At 51.5% G+C, this 16447-nt stretch overlaps 10 protein-coding genes across 10 annotated transcripts; 5 read left to right on the top strand and 5 right to left on the bottom strand.

The window, feature by feature from the left end:
• The first annotated feature begins 1306 nt into the window (after nucleotides 1-1306).
• On the top strand, nucleotides 1307-3215 carry BDZ99DRAFT_464231 (DUF1716 domain-containing protein). Its single transcript, XM_033720260.1, has one exon. It carries the CDS (start codon nucleotides 1313-1315, stop codon nucleotides 3149-3151), a length of 1839 nt encoding a protein of 612 aa, XP_033575313.1. The 5' UTR covers nucleotides 1307-1312; the 3' UTR covers nucleotides 3152-3215.
• Nucleotides 3216-3573: 358 nt separating this feature from the next.
• On the top strand, nucleotides 3574-4825 carry BDZ99DRAFT_53690 (uncharacterized protein). Its single transcript, XM_033726599.1, has 3 exons — nucleotides 3574-3609; nucleotides 3939-4186; nucleotides 4260-4825. The coding sequence occupies exons 2-3, from the start codon at nucleotides 4072-4074 to the stop codon at nucleotides 4466-4468; spliced, it is 324 nt and encodes a 107-aa protein (XP_033575314.1). The 5' UTR covers nucleotides 3574-3609; nucleotides 3939-4071; the 3' UTR covers nucleotides 4469-4825.
• BDZ99DRAFT_464232 (uncharacterized protein) lies at nucleotides 4748-6542 on the bottom strand. The gene has a single exon (XM_033720261.1). It carries the CDS (start codon nucleotides 6242-6244, stop codon nucleotides 5183-5185), a length of 1062 nt encoding a protein of 353 aa, XP_033575315.1. The 5' UTR covers nucleotides 6245-6542; the 3' UTR covers nucleotides 4748-5182.
• A 365-nt stretch (nucleotides 6543-6907) lies between these two features.
• On the top strand, nucleotides 6908-7411 carry BDZ99DRAFT_521909 (putative thioredoxin-like protein 4; the record flags this gene model as incomplete). The annotated part of the gene is made up of 2 exons (XM_033725667.1): nucleotides 6908-7125; nucleotides 7198-7411. The coding sequence occupies 2 exons, from the start codon at nucleotides 6908-6910 to the stop codon at nucleotides 7409-7411; spliced, it is 432 nt and encodes a 143-aa protein (XP_033575316.1).
• Nucleotides 7412-7640: 229 nt separating this feature from the next.
• On the bottom strand, nucleotides 7641-8639 carry BDZ99DRAFT_445737 (uncharacterized protein; the record flags this gene model as incomplete). Its single annotated transcript, XM_033717940.1, has 4 exons — nucleotides 7641-8000; nucleotides 8054-8195; nucleotides 8252-8399; nucleotides 8472-8639. The coding sequence occupies 3 exons, from the start codon at nucleotides 8637-8639 to the stop codon at nucleotides 8110-8112; spliced, it is 402 nt and encodes a 133-aa protein (XP_033575317.1). The 3' UTR covers nucleotides 7641-8000; nucleotides 8054-8109.
• Nucleotides 8640-9344: 705 nt separating this feature from the next.
• Nucleotides 9345-10963, top strand: BDZ99DRAFT_499688 (uncharacterized protein). The gene is made up of 4 exons (XM_033723672.1): nucleotides 9345-9648; nucleotides 9711-9859; nucleotides 9922-9948; nucleotides 9996-10963. The coding sequence occupies exons 1-4, from the start codon at nucleotides 9413-9415 to the stop codon at nucleotides 10829-10831; spliced, it is 1248 nt and encodes a 415-aa protein (XP_033575318.1). The 5' UTR covers nucleotides 9345-9412; the 3' UTR covers nucleotides 10832-10963.
• Nucleotides 10964-10978: 15 nt separating this feature from the next.
• Nucleotides 10979-12535, bottom strand: BDZ99DRAFT_499689 (uncharacterized protein). The gene is made up of 2 exons (XM_033723673.1): nucleotides 12480-12535; nucleotides 10979-12301 (listed from the first exon to the last, which is right to left on the bottom strand). The coding sequence occupies exon 2, from the start codon at nucleotides 12242-12244 to the stop codon at nucleotides 11216-11218; it is 1029 nt and encodes a 342-aa protein (XP_033575319.1). The 5' UTR covers nucleotides 12245-12301; nucleotides 12480-12535; the 3' UTR covers nucleotides 10979-11215.
• Nucleotides 12536-12908: 373 nt separating this feature from the next.
• On the bottom strand, nucleotides 12909-13828 carry BDZ99DRAFT_464237 (uncharacterized protein). The gene is made up of 4 exons (XM_033720262.1): nucleotides 13611-13828; nucleotides 13489-13536; nucleotides 13267-13354; nucleotides 12909-13211 (listed from the first exon to the last, which is right to left on the bottom strand). The coding sequence occupies exons 1-4, from the start codon at nucleotides 13814-13816 to the stop codon at nucleotides 13086-13088; spliced, it is 468 nt and encodes a 155-aa protein (XP_033575320.1). The 5' UTR covers nucleotides 13817-13828; the 3' UTR covers nucleotides 12909-13085.
• Nucleotides 13829-14599: 771 nt separating this feature from the next.
• Nucleotides 14600-14976, top strand: BDZ99DRAFT_390278 (uncharacterized protein; the record flags this gene model as incomplete). The annotated part of the gene is made up of 3 exons (XM_033715679.1): nucleotides 14600-14671; nucleotides 14739-14816; nucleotides 14905-14976. The coding sequence occupies 3 exons, from the start codon at nucleotides 14600-14602 to the stop codon at nucleotides 14974-14976; spliced, it is 222 nt and encodes a 73-aa protein (XP_033575321.1).
• Nucleotides 14977-15310: 334 nt separating this feature from the next.
• BDZ99DRAFT_464240 (uncharacterized protein) lies at nucleotides 15311-16175 on the bottom strand. Its single transcript, XM_033720263.1, has 4 exons — nucleotides 15814-16175; nucleotides 15654-15767; nucleotides 15474-15604; nucleotides 15311-15423 (listed from the first exon to the last, which is right to left on the bottom strand). The coding sequence occupies exons 2-3, from the start codon at nucleotides 15755-15757 to the stop codon at nucleotides 15487-15489; spliced, it is 222 nt and encodes a 73-aa protein (XP_033575322.1). The 5' UTR covers nucleotides 15758-15767; nucleotides 15814-16175; the 3' UTR covers nucleotides 15311-15423; nucleotides 15474-15486.
• Nucleotides 16176-16447: the final 272 nt, after the last annotated feature.

The raw sequence follows: 16447 nt of genomic DNA on the forward strand, positions 1-16447 counted from the left end.
CAAGAACAGGCCGTTTGTCGAAATTCATTACATGGGCACATGGTAGTACTTGAATAGAATACTCATGTTGTCGTGGAAATCCGTTCCTCCATAAAACAATCCCGTGTTCCATAACCGCCCATCCAAAGGAATTCAAGAATTGACGCGACATGAAGAACAAGGCTTAACACTTCCGGTGGGTTGCTCATGATACTTTGCAAAGCCGTGAGCGTTGCCTATACCTCAGGATCCGGCGTAAGAGTCACTCCTCCTGTCGTCGCTGGAGCCAACTGCACCGAAGCCTGCGAAGCCCGCCTTTTGATGCTCTTCGTTGCGGTTGTGTTACCTCCTACCCTTACTGACGAAACGCCTTTGAAAAGATCGGTGCTGCAAAGCCAACGCCATCTATGATGAATCCGCGCTGGATGGAAAGGATGCATTGGATGTGCAAAATGTGCTTGTCGTCACCGAGGTTCTGACAGACTGGTCACTACTGAAGAGGACGATTGTACCTGTCATCCTTTCGTCCAAGACGGGGATTACAGTCTGATATTCATAGAAGGGTGGATAATACAGGAGTCTTGCCTCGTACTAATCACCTTGGCATCAGAGCGGCTTTAACAATGCCACCACAGGACAGGGCTGAAACGTGGATAGAGAAGAGCGAGGCTATCTCTTCCCGTGAGGCTGAATTTGGCTAGCCAAGAAGACTCTCCTGCACGAAGGTTGGCCGGCCAAATTCTGAAAATAGAGCATTACCTGCCTGAGACAAAACGTGTATAGAGCTTTATTGAGATTTGTAGTGACATAGTATACGGCTTTCGTGCTGCAATCATAAAGTGACTGTTGCGCAGATGCTTCGATTCCATTTGAGACAGTGAACGCCGCGACGGCCCCTGAAGCCCGACAGGTGACTACAAATGCAAGTAGCAGTGACAGGAACACGAGGTATATGTTACCGGCGCATATGAGGTGAAAAGAAGAAACGGGCTGGGACGTTGTGGAACAGGGCTACTATATCGAACACGGGCAACGCGGCCAGTGTATGTCAATCGGGTAACTGAACCACGAGGCTCAGCCCCATATTTGGGCAATCCAAGGTACCTCTGTAGGTGGCAGACGGCAGTGGTGAGGTAGTGAGAAGAAGACGGAGTATAGCAGGTCTGTTTTTCTTTTCTCCATACAAAGGTACATCACGCTAACCACCTTAAGCGAGGGGCGCACGTGGGAAAAGTCACGCCGCCCAGCCGCTAATATTTCACTCGTCCACCGCCCGGCAGTATATCCCGAGGTCAGGCGCAGAGCTTCGTCCAGCCAAACACGACATCACAACATGACCTCCATTGACGATCTCTTCAAGAAACCAAACCTACCCTCCAAGCGCAAGCTCGAAGAGCTCCCAGATCCCTCGAAATCCTACAAGTCCGCCAAACTGTCCACCAATGGCCACGTAAAGCAGTACGCGACACCCTTCGCAGAGGATGAGATAGATGAGGAGGAGGAGGCGGGGCCGCAACTGCCTTCCGATATCCAGCCAGAGGATGGGCCTGATGAGGATGACGAAGGTCGATTCTTTGGCACCGGCATAGACGACAACGCCAAACAGGCCCTCGACTACCTAGACACACGAGAGACTGAGGACCGATTCGTGGATGAAAAGATAGACAGCTCCTGGCTCCGCAAGCTAGCCTTGAACTTCGAAAAGCGGATATCTAAGAATGCCGAGCTTCGCGCGAAGTTTGAAGACGAGCCTCAGAAGTTCATAAACTCTGAAGCCGACTTAGATACGGACATCAAAACCCTATCCATTCTTTCCGAACATCCAGAGCTATACGAAGAGTTTGCAAAACTGGGCTGTGTCAACTCGCTAGTGTCGTTGCTGGCCCACGAAAATACAGACATTGCGATTGATGCAATCGAGATCATTTCCGAGCTCACAGACGACGACGTAGAGGCCACGCCAGAGCAATGGGATGCGCTTTTCGCGGCGATGTTTGATGCTGATCTCCTTGGACTACTTGTCTCGAACTTCTCACGCTTCTACGAGGATAATGAGGCTGACCGCAGCGGCGTGTACCACTCTCTCAGTGTCATAGAGAATCTTGCTTCCCAACCCGCCAACTCGGACCGCATAGGCAGCGACACTGCACTTTCCAAATGGCTGCTCGACCGCATACAGAAGAGAGAGTCACCCGTATCCCAGAATAAGCAATACGCGGCAGAAATACTCGCCATCCTTTCCCAGTCCTCCTCACTCAACCGTAAACGTTTGAGCAGCCTCGACGCCGTCGATATATTCCTTCAACTCCTCGCCGCATACCGAAAGCGCGACCCACATAAAGACGGGGAGGAAGAAGAATACGTCGAGAACCTCTTCGATTGCCTGACTTGCATAGTGGATGAGCCCGAAGGAAAGACGAAGTTTGTGGAAGCCGAAGGTGTAGAGCTGTGCCTAATAATGCTACGAGAGGGAAAGATGAGCAAGCCGCGAGCGTTGCGGGTGCTAGACCATGCGGTAGGCTACGCTGAGGCTAAGGAGTCTGATCCTAGTTACAAGAAGGGCAAATCCAAAAAAGAAGAAGAGACTGTGAACCCGAACCGTGGTGCTTTGGTCTGCGAGAAAGTGGTTGAAGCTGCTGGCCTGAAGACACTTTTCCGCATGTTCATGAAGAAGCAAGACGCATCGACTACGGAGCATCTCTTAGGTATATTCGCCGCTATGCTTCGATCATTATCCGCAGCATCAGCAGCCCGGATACGTACACTTGCCAAGTTCATGGAGAAAGACTATGAGAAGATCATAAAATTAGTCACTTTGAGAAGGGATTTTGCTGCACGTGTCGCTACAGTGGATGCACGGATCAAGGAGGAAAAGAGCAATCTGAGCAAAGATGAAGTTGACTCTATGGCGGATAATTGGTTCTCTCAACGTCTGGACGGAGGTTTGTTCAGTCTACAAATGGTAGATGTGATCCTCGCATGGTTGATTGCGGAAGATGATGGCGCGAAAGCAGCGATCGTCAAGGCGCTAGCTGAACGAGATGAGAGTCTGGGCGACATAAGGAAGATTCTGCAAGAGCAGCTGACTGAAATTGACGCCGTTACTGGGGATGGGTCGGAGCAGGCAAACCTACGGGAGATGCTAGAGACACTAGTTGGATTTTTGGTATAAACGTCTCATATTCAGGACCGCCCACGGTCATGATCATATAATCACATTGCGTTAAACCTGCTGAAATCATACTGAAGAAAGTCAGAGAGTGGTGAGTGATTGTACGAATATTGATAAGCTTTTAGCAGTGTACCGTGGATGAAGCAGAATCGGCCTTGGAACCGGCACGTACTTCGTCACCTGCCTTGAAGGACGCACCATCAAAACTCGACGTCCTCAAATCATCGTTCTCACAATTTCAACGGTCTCGACTATATCAAACATTATCAAAATGTCGTTAACGACTACTTCCTCCAGTATGCTAGCTTCCGCGTGTCATGCTGGAGCGACCTTATCACCAAGCCTCCTCAAGATGGCCGTCATAGCCGCCTCTCGCCATGTACTCGGTCTCTCCAGTCAGGCTCGAGCGCCTGTCAGGCGCCCTCTAATGAATCACCATCATTTCAATGCTGCTAGAGGTATGGTCGCCTCTTGAGACTCTGATAAAGTAATAGGACACAGCTCTATGGACACGTCGTTGCCGCCATACGGGCTGCTTCAACACATTTACAACATCCCGCGAGAACGGTGAGCTCTTCAAGGCAACCTCTAGCCTAGCTTTTCGATGTTCTTGATTGAACGAACACCCAGCTGAGCCACGCCTGTGGTCATTGTAGTCGTCTTGTACAAAAGTTGAAGAAGTATCGAAGCACCACACCTGGTAGCAACCCAAGTCTCCACAGACCAACATCCTAGCACTGTTCAATGATCTCCTTTTCACCAAGAGCTACTTGCTAAGTTGCAGCAGGCACAGCTAGCGCAGCCTGGACATCTCGCCCATCGGTCCCTAGACTCAGAGCTCCAGCTACCGCCTGGGGCAGCTCCCAGATCCTCCAAATAGCTCGTTGTTCGACCTCAAAGTGGCATAGAGATATTAAAGCATGCCCTCCTCTCTCCTTCTCATTGCTGACTTGCTAGACATCGTCGGATATCTCTGGGGCACCACCACCGCCGCCCAACCCCAAGAGCAATCCGTCCGCCACGCCATCCGCCACAGTGCGTCCCATCCCTCCCCTTTCCCCATTCCCTCAACCCCAACTTAGCACGCACAAATCTAACAATCAAACAGACGTCGCACAAGACATCAAACACTTGCAGGAAGATGACAAGCGGCTGGAAACCGACAACGCTCAGCTCAAAGATGCTAAGTGCCTCCTCTCTCGCAATAACACCCTCCTTTGGCTCAATAAGGACCTCCGCAAGAAAACCTGTCTCTCCGCCAGAGAAACACAGAGATGCAGAAGCAGGTCGACCGGCTCCAGTTACGTTGTCTCGTGAAGGCGCACACACCGCCGAGTGTGGCTAGCGTCATAGTTGAGAGGGTTGCTGCTTTCCACGAGGGAAAGCCGTGGGTGTGGAAGTGGGCGCGGAAGGGGGTAGTGTTTACCGGGTGCATGGCCGGGGCGTTGGGGCTCGTGTATCTGGGCTTGCGGAGTGGTGAAGCTGCTATGGTTGCCTTGGGCATGGGGGGGCTTTTGTGAGTGTGCTTTGGTTTTTTGGTTTTTCTTGTTCTCTAGACGGAGGACGGGCTTCGTGGGGTAGTGAGAGGAGGGACTCGTTTCTACACTCAATCATACCAGTCACGTAGATGTATGTACACTTAATGAATTTCCATGCTCATGGTACCTATTCATTTCATTTTCGCTTGTTGTTCACAGAGAAGCGATCTGCTAGGTAACCCCCGATAGGCCTTTAAAACTCCGAATACGATGTAAAGACTAACGTAGTGGAGACCAGACTGCCTTTCGACGAAGCTAATACCTGATAGCTGAAACACTCCTCACAGGAGTGTTGATCGAGCAAGAGTGGAGTCGGAGCAGTGATATATCCGTGAGCCCGAGATGACCTAGTACTCTAGCTCTTCTATGCTGAAATGTAAATCAGTTCCAACTAAATCTTCAATCTAGTAGATCAAGGCCAACGATATCCCAGAGAAATGAGTACGCCATTAGATCGAATCACTTCCGCCCATAGGGACCCAGCATCCTTATATCATCCCCAACTCTTCAGCACCAACGCATTACCTTGGAGCGTCCCAAACTGTCCCAACCGCTCCAGCTCGCCCTCTTTCTGGAAAGCTTCCTTGATCACTCCAGCCTCACTTTTATCCATGGGACTCCACGTCTTTGCCTTCCCGACCACCTTCTGGCCCTGTGTCTCCCCATGAGCTCGCCATAGCGCGTCGAAAGGGCTTTTGCCCACGCCCAAGTTCCGCCACACCTCGACCATGATCTCAATCGTCCGCAGGTCTGAGTACAGAGGGCCCAAGTAGCGACACGTGACCTGGTAGTCCGTCGAGCACTGCCCGCAGTAGTTGACTTCGGACTGGAAGAAATCTTGCGGCGGCATCATTGAGAGAAAGCGTTGGATGACCCCGACTAAGTCTTTATGCCCGTGCTCTTTACTTCGGTGGCCCACGACAACCTGCGGCATTGCTTTCGTGATCTCGCTCGCTATGTCCCGTTGAGGCCGCAGCCTGAGGGGTATCGTAACAGTGCATGCGGCGTGGAGTAAGAACTGGTTGGCTACAATCCGAGCCTTAGTGATGGTCTCCATCTGGCAGTTGGCTCGTAGTATCTTCACCATTTGCTTTGATGAGTACGTGAAGTCGTCAAGGGGAATCCCGTATTCCGGCCCGCAGAAGTGCCGGTTCATAGCCAGCCGCACATGATGGTAGGCGAGCGTGAAGCCGGGTCCACAGCGCAGGAAGCTGTTGAACTGGGCGCACTCCCGCGGCGTCTCGCGATCGAAGTCTAGGGGCCCGCCGGCTCGATCGTGGCGGTGGAATTTGTCGCACCAGGCGCAGAACCAGTGGCTTGGGAAGGCTCTTTCGAGGATTCTGTTGTTCGCCCGGCGGTCGAACTTGGTGCCGTACGCATGCCTGAGGAGGGTGTGGAGCTCCTGGGTACCGACGGCGTAGCACGTGAAGCGAGAGCTTAGGCAGAAGGAGGCTTTTTCGAGTTTGCTTAGGTAGGACGCGATCTCTTGGATGATCTCTACGGGTAGTTTGTGGAGGGCTGGTTCCTGGAGGGGAATCGGTGCGGGATCGTCCATGTATACAGCGGAGTCATGTTTTACGTGTTTCACGCTCTGCTTTTCCGGCCCTTCTAGAGTTGTTTGCCCCGGGGTTTCGGCAGGTTCTTGAGTATGCTTCTCTCGTAGTGATCGAGGGCCCTTCTGAGAGAACAGTTGTGAGATGCGACGAAAGTTGGTATCGAGAGATTTATTGACTAGAACCATAGTGATGTCAGACTTTAGCAGTGAGGCCTGTGACAAAGCGCCAACAGGTTACTCGGTTGCTTTCTTTTGGGTTAAGATGGCACGGTTGGCTGGAAGATTAGTGAAAAGGCTGGAGGTGCTTGAGGGTTTTACATCCTTTTATGTTGTATGTTGTATGCCTTGATCTATGACCTACGCGCCGTTAGTTGGCAGCTGATTGAGAGGTCAGGCAGTGCAGAAGGCTGCCCGCGTGCCTGAGGTAAATTAGGCTGCTCTCATTTAGTGGAGCGAGTAGATCGTAGTCAACGTGCGCAGCATTTCACCGGTCTCACTAAACCGCCCACTCCCCTCGTACTCAACATCCCAAACCTTGGAACTGCCCGGAGAAACCCCACGGCCTCAGCCACCGCCATCCACCACGAACCCAGCTCTCCTCCGACTCTGCTCTTGCCACTTCTCTAGCTACCGCTCCAGTTCTACCTCACCACTACCGATACCATGGGCTCCGTCGTCCTCCCCCATCTGCCCACTGGCTGGCACGTCGACCAAGCCATCATGTCTGAAGAAGAGCGCCTGGTCATCATTCGCTTTGGCCGCGACTGGGACAAAGATTGCATGGCACAAGACGAGATTCTGTTCCGGATTGCCGACCGCGTCAAGAACTTCGCCGTCATCTACCTCTGCGATCTGGACCAGGTCCCTGACTTCAAGCAAATGTACGTATCCTCCCCGGCCTTGCGCCTCTACCGCAGAAGGAAGCGAAGCTAACTGCGATGCTCTTTGAATAGGTACGAACTATACGACCCCATGACCATCATGTTCTTCTTCCGCAACAAGCACATGATGTGCGATTTCGGCACCGGCAACAACAATAAGCTCAACTGGGTTCTCGAAGACAAGCAGGAACTAATCGACATCATCGAGACCATCTACCGCGGCGCGAAGAAGGGTCGTGGTCTGGTTGTGTCGCCGAAGGACTACTCTACCCGCTACCGGTACTAGACCTTCGTGCGTCTTCCCTCGCGGTCAACACAGCATTATTATTACGGTGATATGGAACATCTAAAAAAGCAGAGCTAGCTCGGGAACGAGGGAGAGGCCATTAGAGAATAGATTGAGGGTCGATTTCAAGATGATGTCAGACTTCACAGAGGACAAGGCGTTTTGGTTTGTCTCACTTTATCTCAGAATATGACTACGATCAATATGCTAATGTGGATTCCCATTCAAGAACTTCGTCTCGCTGATGTACTCTGTAAGTGCTACTAAGTGCTACCTACTAACTGCGTTGTAGCGCATCCCCACCCTACCTTGTGAGACCGACCCTGACATAGCCGTGATTGTCCTAGAACTTCCGCCAAAATGCCCAACCTCAACGTGGCGATGACTAACTCCTCCTGTCAGTGTGCACCCCTCTACCACTGTCTAGGGTGGCCCCGCGATATTTCCAGTTGCCCAAGACGCTGAACTACGTCCATTCTAGAATCCCAAAATGGTATAAGGCACCATATGAAGTGGCAAGATATTGTACGGATTCTTATGACGAAGCACCGTGCATAGCGCTGAGGTGCATAAACGGGAGCCAGTCCATCTAGACCACAGGTTAGTGTACTACAGAATGCGGCCCGACTCAGCGTCACCTACCTTTGGTATTCTTCTTAGGCCTGCCTAATTATCCCAAATCTCTTCTATCATACCAACTATGGTAGAACCTCCTTTCCAAAAACCAGGTTATCATACCCAATCATCACTCTTTGATTTTGTATTACGAAACGCGATTCATCCTCTGGAGAAATCGTTCAGCATCTCCCTAAAAAATTTGAATCTCATAGCAGGACTCACCATCAATCGCCATCACAAAGTCAAGATTGCTCATCACATCCTTCCAGTCATCCACGCTATCAAACCACAACTCTTGCACGCCATCATAGTCAAGCGTTGGTAAACCCGCGTCTTCCACTGCCTCTCTCAACTCTGGCGTGATATGATACTGTTGTCACGATTAACTCCATCCTCATCTAGGCGGTTAAATAGGGCCAGAGAGGCTGGGTTGATTGCATACTTGGTTGTATCTGCGGATATTTTCTCTGAAAACCTCGTTTTGCATTAAGACCTGAGCATTCTTCTCGGTCCACCACCGATGGAACTCCTCGTGGGTGCAGTCAGGTGAGCGTGTTATGTAAACAGTGACTTTTACGTATTTCGGAGGTTGCGAAGAAGCAGAGGCCATTTCTTTTTACTGTGAATTTGTAAGTCTATTGTGAAGGTTTCATGCAGGAGGCAGGAGGTAGGAGATGATGGTGGGAAAAAGCCCCGCCATGGGCGGTGAGTGGACGGAAATACGAGCAGATCCTGTCTTCCATGTACCTAGCACTTGAGGTGGCATGCCGATAATTTAGTCGGAACACTAGGACATCACCTGGCTAGTGTCACCTGCGACACGTATAAAGCGGGCGTGTAAAGCTTGGGGCTGTGATAACCTCTGTGATTCGGCTGAGAGAGAAAAAACACAGGGCCAAGCAGAGGCGGAGTGTAGAAGTAAAAGGTGTGGTTGAAATAGCTGGTACCTTGCACTACGATGCGCGGGGCAGCCTCACTTTTCTCTTCAACTTACTACCTCCTATTCGATCAAAGCAGCTCCGTGCCAACACCTACATATCCATATTAATTCGTACATCACGTGCTTGCCCGTGACACAGCTCCATTTTAAAGACCTGGCTCTGTGTGTGTTTTATGGGCCTGCCTCCCAGAAGCTCCAGCGAGTTATCCCTAGGCGAGCAAGGAAAATAAAACACAAGTCGTCTGTCCGTACACAACCACAAAGTAGGGTTAGCAGCAACGATGACGTATTGTTGACATTGATTGGGGGCCGAATTCAGGCAACCTCTAAATTTCTTGATTCAATTTCCTTGATGCATTCACGTTTTTCTCTTTCTAGAGAATTAATCTTTTCTAGTCATCCCACATTTGATTCTGCTCCAAGTCTTTCCCTATGCGATTTCAATGAAAGAAAAAGTGGACAACACCGACAACCCTGAACGCGACCATGAGAACACCACTCTCGGAAACTCTGACGAGTCAAGCACCGAGCAACATGATGCAGAGAAGCCCATCGATCAGAGTGACGATGAGGAGAAGGGCAAAGAAGACATAGCACGCCGCTCCACACGTCCAGACGTGTTTTTCTCCTTTGGGCCAAACCGGTCGTATTTTATATACACAAACCCAAGGTCGCAATAGTATGTTTTCCTGCTTTCAGACTGCCATGGGTGGCCTTCATCTTATTCTGTCACCAATGCAGCTGGGGAAATACGGCTGTGGTCAAGGCTATACCAGACACATGGCATTCGCTCTACGCTGCCTCGATAGCCCCCGAAGGCGACTTGCTCATAGCCTGCCAAGACGAGCACCTTTCGCCAGCTTGGACGTGGATCAACGCTCCAGAGCAAGGTAAGGCTCTCTTATTCTCGGCCCTAGCTTTAGCATATCCCAGATAATTGATTGGCAGCTAGTAATCGCGACTAGCGCAGCAGAGCAATGTCAGTAGCATTCCCTTCCCGCCTTGGGCAGTTCTAATTTGAGTTAGGGATGAAGCACAGGACTGTATACAAACAGCTATTCGATAAAATCGCATCATCCGACGCTGGCTCCCTAGAAACACTCCGCAACATATCCGTAACCATTGGTCCCAAGGGCAGTTACTTTGCAAAATCATCATCTGGCACGCTGCAACACAACCTCCCAGCTGACCTCGCGTCCGAGATCCAAACCAAAAAGACCGCCAACCCACCCATCGAGCCTACGCAAGTCGCTCTCGGCATCGCCGGCACCTGGATCGCGCTGTGGTCCGACACCAGCTGCACGTACAACGTCGGCACCTATGCTCGCCTAGAAGAGAACCTCCGCGACACGACCATGGGCCCGGTTGTCTTCGCGGCCCTGAGCGCGCACGACGCAGAGCATTTCTTCCTCGTGTATGGAAACGGGACAATAGGGTACTGTGTTCCGGCCACAGACTCGGATTACATATGCCACGCTACGAACGCGTACATGCAATCCCGCGCCCGCCAGGATGGCACGACGTTCCAGTTCAAGCAGTGGCATTCGAAGAGCACGACGCAGATGACGATTTCGCCGGCGACTAAGTTTGATTATCCGGCTTATCTTGGCAAGGCTGAAGCGGCTCCGCGTGCGTGGAGTCAGATGGTGCAGTCCCGCTTATCTAGCATCGAGACCGGTACGATGAGGAGACTGGAGATGTATAAGCTGGGTAGGAGAGAGAACATGGTCGCGATGGGGTCGGCCGCCGTCAGTACGGCTGCGGTCTGTCGAGCGTTGCGCTTCTCTGGTAGCGCTACTCTCGTGGCCGCGGGAGCGGCAGCAGGTGGGACGGGCGCGTTGTGCTTATGGTTACAGAAATAACGAGGGAGAATGAGAGATGATGACTAGTTTCGAAGAGAGAAAAGTTACTGGTTTACAGAAATGTTCGTGGTGCGCGCTGTAGCTAATAATTTATGCAAAGCAAGAAACACTTTGCGAAGAGGTAGACTCACTTTCAGCTTTTCTTATGCTCTAGCTAAGAACCTGATCTTGGCATAGTGTGATGATTGAGGTACCCCATGAAATTGCAAGGACCCGCCTAAACTTATGTCTTGATACTGTAGATGTCGACGCTCTCTGTTGCATGCTTTCGCCCGAACTTGTGCTCTCCAAGCATTGCCATTGTGAATTGAAGATATCGAAAATAGTCTTCTGGAAAGGCACATTCCGTAGTCATACGGGACACAGAAGACCTACTAGCTTCCACTACCTAGACGCCTCAACACTATCGCCAAGCAATGACCTGCGCAGATGCTTCACCTGACGATGCCATTTCCCGAAATCCATCCCCAGAGCAGCATGTATCTCCTCCAAACTCTTGACCATCCTCTCGACTCCCCGGACCACCGCCTCCTTCTGCTCCCCATTAAGCTGCGCCCGCCGTCCCGACTCCCCCCAAAGCGGCCCAAGCGTCTGTCGCAGAACCTCATCCACATCATCTGCCCCAAAACGGTTTACCGCGAGCGGGCCCCAGTAATGAAACTTCTCCATCGCAATGTAATACTTGAATTCCATGTCCCTGAGCGGTGGCTGCGAAATGAACCTAAACCAAGTGACCAAGGACCCAAGTCTAAGAAACCTGCCTCGATTGGGCGGCGAGACCTCGTAGATGTTCCCAATATTCCGGGTCACAGCCCAAGCGTACTTTTCATTAGTCACGACGGGCGAGTACGCGCTCGGATGTACCCCCACGGTAAAGTTTGGATTCCGCGATACTGCAGCGCGTTGAAGCGGCGTCAGGTGGCGGAACCAGGCCATGACGTGGAAGTAGTCGTTGTGGGCGGCGTAGGTGCTGATGTGGGCTCGGCGGTAGAACTCATATGAGACTTCGTAGCGGATGCGGCGGCAGACGTGGGCAAGCGATAACACGGTGAGAGTGCGGCCGGGGCGCCATTGGCGGCTGCGATAGTGGCGGTCGATGTAGTGATCGAGCTCAGGCTCGATGACGAAGTCGTAGACCATGGTGCGGAGTTCGGCGGGTAGGCGAGCGAGATGGCACACTTGACCAGGTGCGCTTTTGATGGGAGCGTCGCTGGGTGGTGTCCGGAAGTGCATAGGGATGCGGTGAGGATTTGAAGAACGACTTGGCGTGCTCGGGTCCTTGAGAGTTGAGTTGGCTGTAGCTGTAGATGCTACTGGACTCTTGCGTGAGCTTTTCGAAGCAGATGCAACTGTAGGACGAGCATAGGAAGGAGGCGATATTCGCCTTCTCGGTGTGCATGGAGTCGTATCCATCGCGCCGTTTGGATGATGAAACAACTTGCGTTTGATGCTCTAGATGAATTTAGAAGCCTGCGATGACATTGTGAGAGTCTGAGTGGCATGAGTGTGTAAAGATTGTGAAGACAGACGATTGGGGCTGCGCGTTAATGATGAATGACTGGAACGAGGGCGCTTGAAAGCTACGATGGAATAACAGAATGGTCAAAGCGAGCCATGATGACATTCGAGACGACGAACACTGGCATACCTGGAAGCCCAAGGCTTGCTAATTCTGGAGACTACTGATGGCTGCTCGTGTCAGACTCTTGCGGGTCGTGTTAATCTAGATAGCCAAGTCATTCGGACGGGAGCGTAGTGAAGGAGGCTGAGGAGGTTGAAGACTGGGCAGCTGCAGGGCTGTCTTAGTGAACACTAAGCTAGTCCTGAAGTGGCAGTCCACGAATCTGTAATATATTTCTAGGCCAATCTCTGTACACCAGTTTGACACCGCTTGAAGTCATCTGGTACATCATGAATAACTGTAAACTGACAGTCTTGACAAGCGTGATAGCTTGGCGCCGGGCCACCTCAAACGGTGGTGGACTGCCACTTTACGTTCAACGGAGCCTGACCAGGCCAAATATGCATCATGGAAAGTCATTTCTTCATTCTAGCATTCCACTAGTCATTATTCTTGCAGGCAAAACATGCTGATAGGCAACAAGTCCCACAAAGCATTTCCACCACATACCAGCCGCTGGCAATCGACCATGTACAAAGAGCACATTCAAGAGACCACAACTCCAAGGACAGAACCATCCTGCAGGTATCAAAAATCCAGAACTCCGGAAATGATGGGACAACAGAGCGGTCTTCATCTCTTCGCTTCACCGAAGCCGTAGATCGGCGAGCCGAGTCGGTTCAGCACGAAGATCACATCAGTCACGCAGACTGTCTTTCTTCCGCATACTTCTGTCACGGCTGTGATTTCTTTGAGAAGCTGGAGAGATAGGCATTAGAATTGCAATCTTAGCGAGTTAGGAGGCTGTGCTTACCTTTTCAAGGCGAGCACGGAGAGCCGCGCGTGTCTCGTCATAGATATTAGCGGAGATCCGCTTGACGCCGCCGCGACGTGCGAGACGTCTATAATATGACCGAGTCAGTATGAAGGAGCGTAAAAGTAACGCCTTCGAAACCAAGATGGGTCGAAAATGCGCAACATCCGTGGAGTCCAACAAAATGGTGACTCAATGCGGCAAACGAAGATGTGAACTCACCGAATGTCGCCTTTGGTGACCCCATAGAGGCTGTCCTTCAGTACGCGCCTGGTGCATCATTAGCAAATGTTCCATGATGTGGCTAGGACATGACGGCGGTTGTTGGATATTTGTTTACTCACCGGTGTCGCTTCACGGCCTTCCCTTTACCAAGACCCAGTCCCAGTCCTCCTCTGCCAGTAGCATTACCAGCTGTCGGCGTGGGCGTCGGTGTCGATTGTGAGCCTGAGCCTGAGCCATTCATGAATCTCGAAACCGGATTGCTCCAGGTCGTCCACCTTCCGAACGTCGCGCCCTCCGGTCTGGGGGCTGTGGATAGTTTAGCCATGGAAGTCGAGCTCGCCAATGGCAGTGGTTTGCCCGCACGGCTTCAAAGGAAGTGTAAAGGCTATCCGACCATGAGGTTGGTCGAAAGCGAGGGTGTGTTGTCGGCGGGGACACGCGGGAGCCTGAGGCGAAGGTGAGCTTGGACTTCCGAGAACGCCAAGGCATCGCGAAAGCACGAAAGCACATGATAGCGCGATATCTTTGTCCCCAGTGATATTGGCGGTGAATGCGGGATTGTGTACAGTCTTGACAAGAGACAGATGTGAGGGCAGACATCAAACATGTGCTGCAGTCGCCATGAGTTCCAACCATGGACCGCTCTACAAATGAACCTTGGTACATACAAACCTCGCAGTCTCTTCCCGCGCGCACAAAAAACCTTCGAGCACACACTGCATCTCCAAGCCACTTCAGCAAGAACACACACGAAGCCACAACATGGATCCTGAAGCGCCTCCAGCGTACAAATCCAACGACTCTCTACCACTCTACTATCCACCTCCATCTGACCCGGTGTCAAACGAACACAGCCGCATTCATTTACGACGCTGGTTCAGCGAAAGCTGCGGCTTCTACGCGTACTGTGTATGCGGCGTTCCCATGATAATAGTGCCTCTAATCGTAGTCATCTGCGTCTCGATGATCCACGGGCCAAAGAACTAGCACTCGTTCCCGTTTTAGCTCCAGTCTCGGCTCCACCTTCCACGCGCCTCCCACGCTCCCCTCTACAAATCTCCAACCACCAAAACACCACAACCCGCGCTCCCAACTACACCCTCCCACAATGCCCGAAGTCGACAAGCGCCAAGCCGCGCGCGAAGTCATCGACATCCTCCACGAAATCGCAACTCTCCTTGTACGCTCTCCTTCCCCGCACTCTCTCTACGTCGCCCGCCAACTAACACCCACGCGCGGGCAACCAGAACACACACCTCAACCGCCAACAACTCTCCTACTGCGTCTCGCTGATCGAAAACGGCGTCAACCCGGAAGCGCTGGCCGTACGTGTGCCCCCTTCCCTGGACATTAGCCATCGGCGAGCGTGTTTACGGGTTTCCGAGGACAACCAAAGCTGATGTGTGGATGCAGAAAGTGATCAAAGAACTGAGGATCCAATACCCGGAGCCGGAGGAGGAGGAGGATGAGGAGGAGGAGGGGTAGGGTGGAACCTTGGCAGAAGGTTTCGGGAGTGAGGCGACTGGGGGGTCTACGGCGCATGTATAATGGGTTTGCGAGTGGTGGGGAGTGGATATGAGAAATGATACCCGAATAACGGCGTTTTGGGACCGGTTGTCATAATAATACGAATTGATTGCATCACGGCGCAACATCGATGCGAAAAGTTTGTGCGGCTCTTGCGGGCCACTGTCTAATTATTCACAGGTTTAGTTGCATAGTTCTATGCACTCTTACAAACGGACGCCGCACGGCACAATCAATAGCTGAAGACTTCCATAGAATCGACTTACGCACTGACACCGACCTTAGTGGATTGGCTAAAGAAATCGGCGGTTTTATTTCTGCTGGAAGCAGGTACCGGAGCATCGCGAAGGACCTTGGCGGGCTTGGTGCCGTATTCTTTCTTCCTCACAATATAGGGGTTAGGGCGTAAGATTCACAAAGACCCAATCGGCAGCATATGCTAATAATGTTCACAGATGGGAAGTCAATCTACCCAAGAGTGGTCCGGACTATAACACAGCAATTTAAAACCTTCAACGCAACGGTATCCCAGAGGCGTCGACGCCTTATCATGCACTCGCCGAGAGGCTTATCAATATATGTACTGGTATGATTGAAAATACCCTAGGATTCAGCGTAGACGCTAATTTTATCAGGTCTTTCCGCTAGTAGTGAGCAGAAAGCGATCGTGTGGGATCTTGAGACTCCAAAAAGTGGGATAGAAGAAGCCGAGAGGCCAAAGAAGCGCTCCAGACATCATCTGATCCAAGGTAGACTCTTCATCTGTTGAAATGAACGACCGCTGAGTGCTAGTAGGGGACAAGAGCTCGTCTAGTGCGCCGAGCGTTCCGGCGGAGCAGGCACTACCTGAAACAAACTTTCTCGCGCAAGTCCAACAACTGGCGAGTCCTGATTCCACGAAACAGCCAGGGAAGTGCGGTCACAAGACAAGATGGGCTGAACACGGATGTCCCTGGCTCTCAATCAAGCTCAGCACATAGAGTGGATGGCATGCGGCAGTACGCCCAAGCACATCTTGGTGCTCAACTGAATCTATTAAGTCAGGCAGTAGGAGGCGCGCTACCTTGTAAGTGCTGTTGATGAAAGCGCTGTTAAAAGCGGTGCTAACGCGGAGGAAGATGCATTTCAGCAGAATTGAGCTTTACCTGAAATGCGCGCATGTTAACAAGATGAATCTTCTTATCTGTTTAATTGAACGATTGTTAAACATTAGTATAAGACAGTTTATATATCCAGAGGATCTCAATCCAGCGCAATAAATTTTACCTGCTAGCTAAGAAAACCCAGTTACTTCACAGGGCGAGTTGAGCATACACACTGTTGCACCAGTGGATTCGCGCGATTTCTCACCGGACGACTTTGATATCCGCGGTTTCCTATCAGATGACAACTTTGATTCACGCGGTCTCCATCGCCCAGAGTACCTACT

Source organism: Mytilinidion resinicola, assembly GCF_010093595.1.
Source record: "Mytilinidion resinicola strain CBS 304.34 unplaced genomic scaffold BDZ99scaffold_12, whole genome shotgun sequence".
NCBI classification, from domain to species: domain Eukaryota; kingdom Fungi; phylum Ascomycota; class Dothideomycetes; order Mytilinidiales; family Mytilinidiaceae; genus Mytilinidion; species Mytilinidion resinicola.

Coding starts and splice junctions, on each gene's coding strand:
- BDZ99DRAFT_464231 (XM_033720260.1), top strand. CDS start 1,313: ATGACCTCCATTGACGATCTCTTCAAGAAACCAAACCTACCCTCCAAG.
- BDZ99DRAFT_53690 (XM_033726599.1), top strand. CDS start 4,072: ATGCCCTCCTCTCTCCTTCTCATTGCTGACTTGCTAGACATCGTCGGA. Junction 4,187..4,259: donor CCGCCACGCCATCCGCCACA/GTGCGTCCCATC, acceptor ACAATCAAACAG/ACGTCGCACAAGACATCAAA.
- BDZ99DRAFT_464232 (XM_033720261.1), bottom strand. CDS start 6,244: ATGGACGATCCCGCACCGATTCCCCTCCAGGAACCAGCCCTCCACAAA.
- BDZ99DRAFT_499688 (XM_033723672.1), top strand. CDS start 9,413: ATGAAAGAAAAAGTGGACAACACCGACAACCCTGAACGCGACCATGAG. Junction 9,860..9,921: donor GATCAACGCTCCAGAGCAAG/GTAAGGCTCTCT, acceptor ATTGGCAGCTAG/TAATCGCGACTAGCGCAGCA. Junction 9,949..9,995: donor GACTAGCGCAGCAGAGCAAT/GTCAGTAGCATT, acceptor AATTTGAGTTAG/GGATGAAGCACAGGACTGTA.
- BDZ99DRAFT_499689 (XM_033723673.1), bottom strand. CDS start 12,244: ATGGATACGACTCCATGCACACCGAGAAGGCGAATATCGCCTCCTTCC.
- BDZ99DRAFT_464237 (XM_033720262.1), bottom strand. CDS start 13,816: ATGGCTAAACTATCCACAGCCCCCAGACCGGAGGGCGCGACGTTCGGA. Junction 13,537..13,610: donor AAGGCCGTGAAGCGACACCG/GTGAGTAAACAA, acceptor ATGATGCACCAG/GCGCGTACTGAAGGACAGCC. Junction 13,212..13,266: donor TCCGTGCTCGCCTTGAAAAG/GTAAGCACAGCC, acceptor CTATCTCTCCAG/CTTCTCAAAGAAATCACAGC.
- BDZ99DRAFT_464240 (XM_033720263.1), bottom strand. CDS start 15,757: ATGATGTCTGGAGCGCTTCTTTGGCCTCTCGGCTTCTTCTATCCCACT. Junction 15,605..15,653: donor CTCACTACTAGCGGAAAGAC/CTGATAAAATTA, acceptor TTTCAATCATAC/CAGTACATATATTGATAAGC.